This window comes from Priapulus caudatus, unplaced genomic scaffold, assembly GCF_000485595.1.
Source record: "Priapulus caudatus unplaced genomic scaffold, Priapulus_caudatus-5.0.1 Scaffold1766, whole genome shotgun sequence".
Classification (NCBI taxonomy): domain Eukaryota; kingdom Metazoa; phylum Priapulida; class Priapulimorpha; order Priapulimorphida; family Priapulidae; genus Priapulus; species Priapulus caudatus.
In genome coordinates, this window is record NW_014578827.1 from 31,080 (window position 1) to 33,746 (window position 2,667).

Consider the following 2,667-nt stretch of genomic DNA (forward strand, 5'->3'; position numbering starts at 1 on the left):
ACACACACACACACACACACACACACACACACACACACACACACACACACACACACACACACACACACACACACACACACACACACACACACACACACACACACACACACACACACGCTCACACGCACATACACACGAGCGCGCAAGCACGCACGCACGTCTGATATTAAATATGGTTTGTTGTTTTGTAATTTGCCGCTTGCTGTGAAAGGTTTCTGGTTTCTTCATGCTATACTTTGATTGCGTCTGCAATAAGCCATATCGGAAAGTCGCCGCCGACATATTGAGATCAGATAAGGGGGTGATAAGTTGCCTATATATAACATAGTTACGATAGTACTAGTCTAGGTTTTTGATCTATAATTCTCTTCACTAACATCGTACTTCAATTTACAGGTGCGTTTCTGTTTACAGAATGTATGATTGTAATCAATTGGGATATTTTGCAATGTTTGTGCAACTAAAAAAACTAAATAAACTAAAACTAACTAATAAACTAAAAACGCACGAGTGTTTACATGCATCATTTACTTTCCGTAGCGCGCTGTGGCCATTTTTATACTCCTTTTTCTATGACCTAAATAACACAGCTGGACTTTCCGATATCACTTATTATCACGTGTGTTTCGTGAAGTCCCCGACGATTGTCGTCAGCACGTGGGACCTAGGTGGCCAGAAGGACTTCTACGTCACACATCAGTGCTTCCTGACAGATGGCGCCATCTACCTTATAGTCTGGAACCTTCTCAATGGCAAGGAGGAGATCGAGCGAAATGTTAGGCGTTGGCTGTTAAACATCGCGGTGAGCGTCAGACTAGATGGTCACCTTGTAGATACCTAAGATCATAGCATTCATAATATAAGCACATAGAACCTACCTATCTCCCCCTTCTGTTATCTCTCTGTCAACATTTCTCTCTCTGTCGACATCGCTCTCCCTTTCTCGCTCTCTCTCTCTCTCTCTTAATCTCTCTCTCTCTCTCTCTCTCTCTCTCTCTCTCTCTCTCTCTCTCTCTCTCTCTCTCTCTCTCTCTCTTTCTCTCTCTTTCTCTCGCTCTCTCTCTTTTCCTCCCTCTCTCTCCTTCTCTCCCTCTCTATTCGCCTCTCTCTACTTACGTGTGCAACCCTGATCACCACCATCGTGTCGTATGTGCAATATCTGACAGACGTTCAGAATATCCTGTTTTCTTTTTCTTTTGCTCTGAGCAGGGCAAGGCCGGTTTGCCTGGTCCCAAGGGAGAGACGGTAAGTATATTTGATTTTTAATTCAATTTCTTACTAAATTTTAGCCTTTCCATTTTTCGATTAAAATTATTTCCATTTCATTTTAATTGCTATGTTATTTTGTGGCTACGTGGGGGTGGGAGAGCTTGACAGTGTGTGTAGCAGCTAAGGTTTGTTATGAGTGTGGATATGAAGAGAAGAGTGGGGCCACCCCCCGAATCAGAAAATGTGGCTAGAAATTGATTTTCGTTCCGAGACACGTGGGACTACTTTTTGTCAGCATATTTCTGTAGCAGACGTTGTGTTGAAAGTTCTCCAGTGTAAACCCTGCAGTATTTTGTCAGTGCACTTCAAAACATACCACAATTGAGTTAAAAAGTGACATTTTGGAGTGACATACGTTCCCACGGGCAGCTGTGACCGTGGTGTGATGCAGCATTATAATTCATGACGCAAATAATTCATCAATCCAAGATTGGCCAATAAAAAGTCGATAATTTCTGGTAAAATTTTATTTATTTGTTTATTCAGTCATAATTAGAACTAATAAGTTATTAATATTGCACTTCCTTAATTAAACAAAACCCGCCCGCATTCCTAGCTAACATTTTCGCGTCGTTTATTGCCAGGGCGATCCAGGGTTGCCAGGATACGATGGAGCGCAAGGGCCAAAAGTGAGTATTTTTTGCCGTTATCGTCATCGTTGTATTCATCGTCGTCGTCATCGTCCGCGGTTCGATTTCTTTCTTTCCTTGCGCTGAGCGGCAATCTATTATATTAGATTCCAAAAATCGTATTTATGGTGAAAGGTTTTACGGCGATTCGTGAATGTGTTACAATATACGCCGGGCAGCGTGTGAGCTACTGCTGCTGTTGATGTTGGTGGTGCTGCTGCTGCTGCTGGTGCTGCTGTTGGTGTTGGTGCTGCTGCTGCTGCTGCTGCTGCTGCTACTGCTGCTGCTGCTGCTACTGCTGCTGCTGCTACTGCTGCTGCTGTTGTGCTGTTGCTGCTACTGCTGCTACTACTGCTGCTGCTGTGCTGCTGCTGCTACTGTTGCTGCTGCTGCTACTGCTGCTGCTGCTGCTGCTGCTGCTACTGCTGCTGCTGCTACTGCTGTATGCTGCTGCTGCTGTGCTGCCGCTGCGGCTGCTGCTGCTACTGTTGCTGCTGCTGCTGGTGCGTGGTGCTGCTGCTGGTGGTGTTGCTGGCCGCCACAGCCGCCCCGGAGCGTATACGATCATGTGACGTCATAAATAGTAATTTATGTGATTCGCAAGCGAGGTTGTGAAATGCAATTGATGTTTTTGTCGTTTTATTGTATGTTCTGAGAGACCTGTGTAGGTACACAGACACGCGCACATGCACACACGCACACAAACACACACATAAACACACAAACACACACACACACACACACACCACATGCACAGCACACACACACA

At 45.0% G+C, this 2,667-nt stretch overlaps 1 protein-coding gene across 1 annotated transcript in view; it reads left to right on the top strand.

Annotated features, from left to right (window-relative positions):
- LOC106817553 (collagen alpha-2(IX) chain-like) overlaps positions 1-2,667 on the top strand; it is a 36,480-nt gene that overhangs the window by 29,062 nt on the left and 4,751 nt on the right. The window contains exons 6-7 of the mRNA XM_014822227.1: positions 1,210-1,245; positions 1,854-1,898. Coding sequence (XP_014677713.1) covers positions 1,210-1,245; positions 1,854-1,898 — 81 coding nt within the window. The remainder of the gene's footprint in view (positions 1-1,209; positions 1,246-1,853; positions 1,899-2,667) is intronic.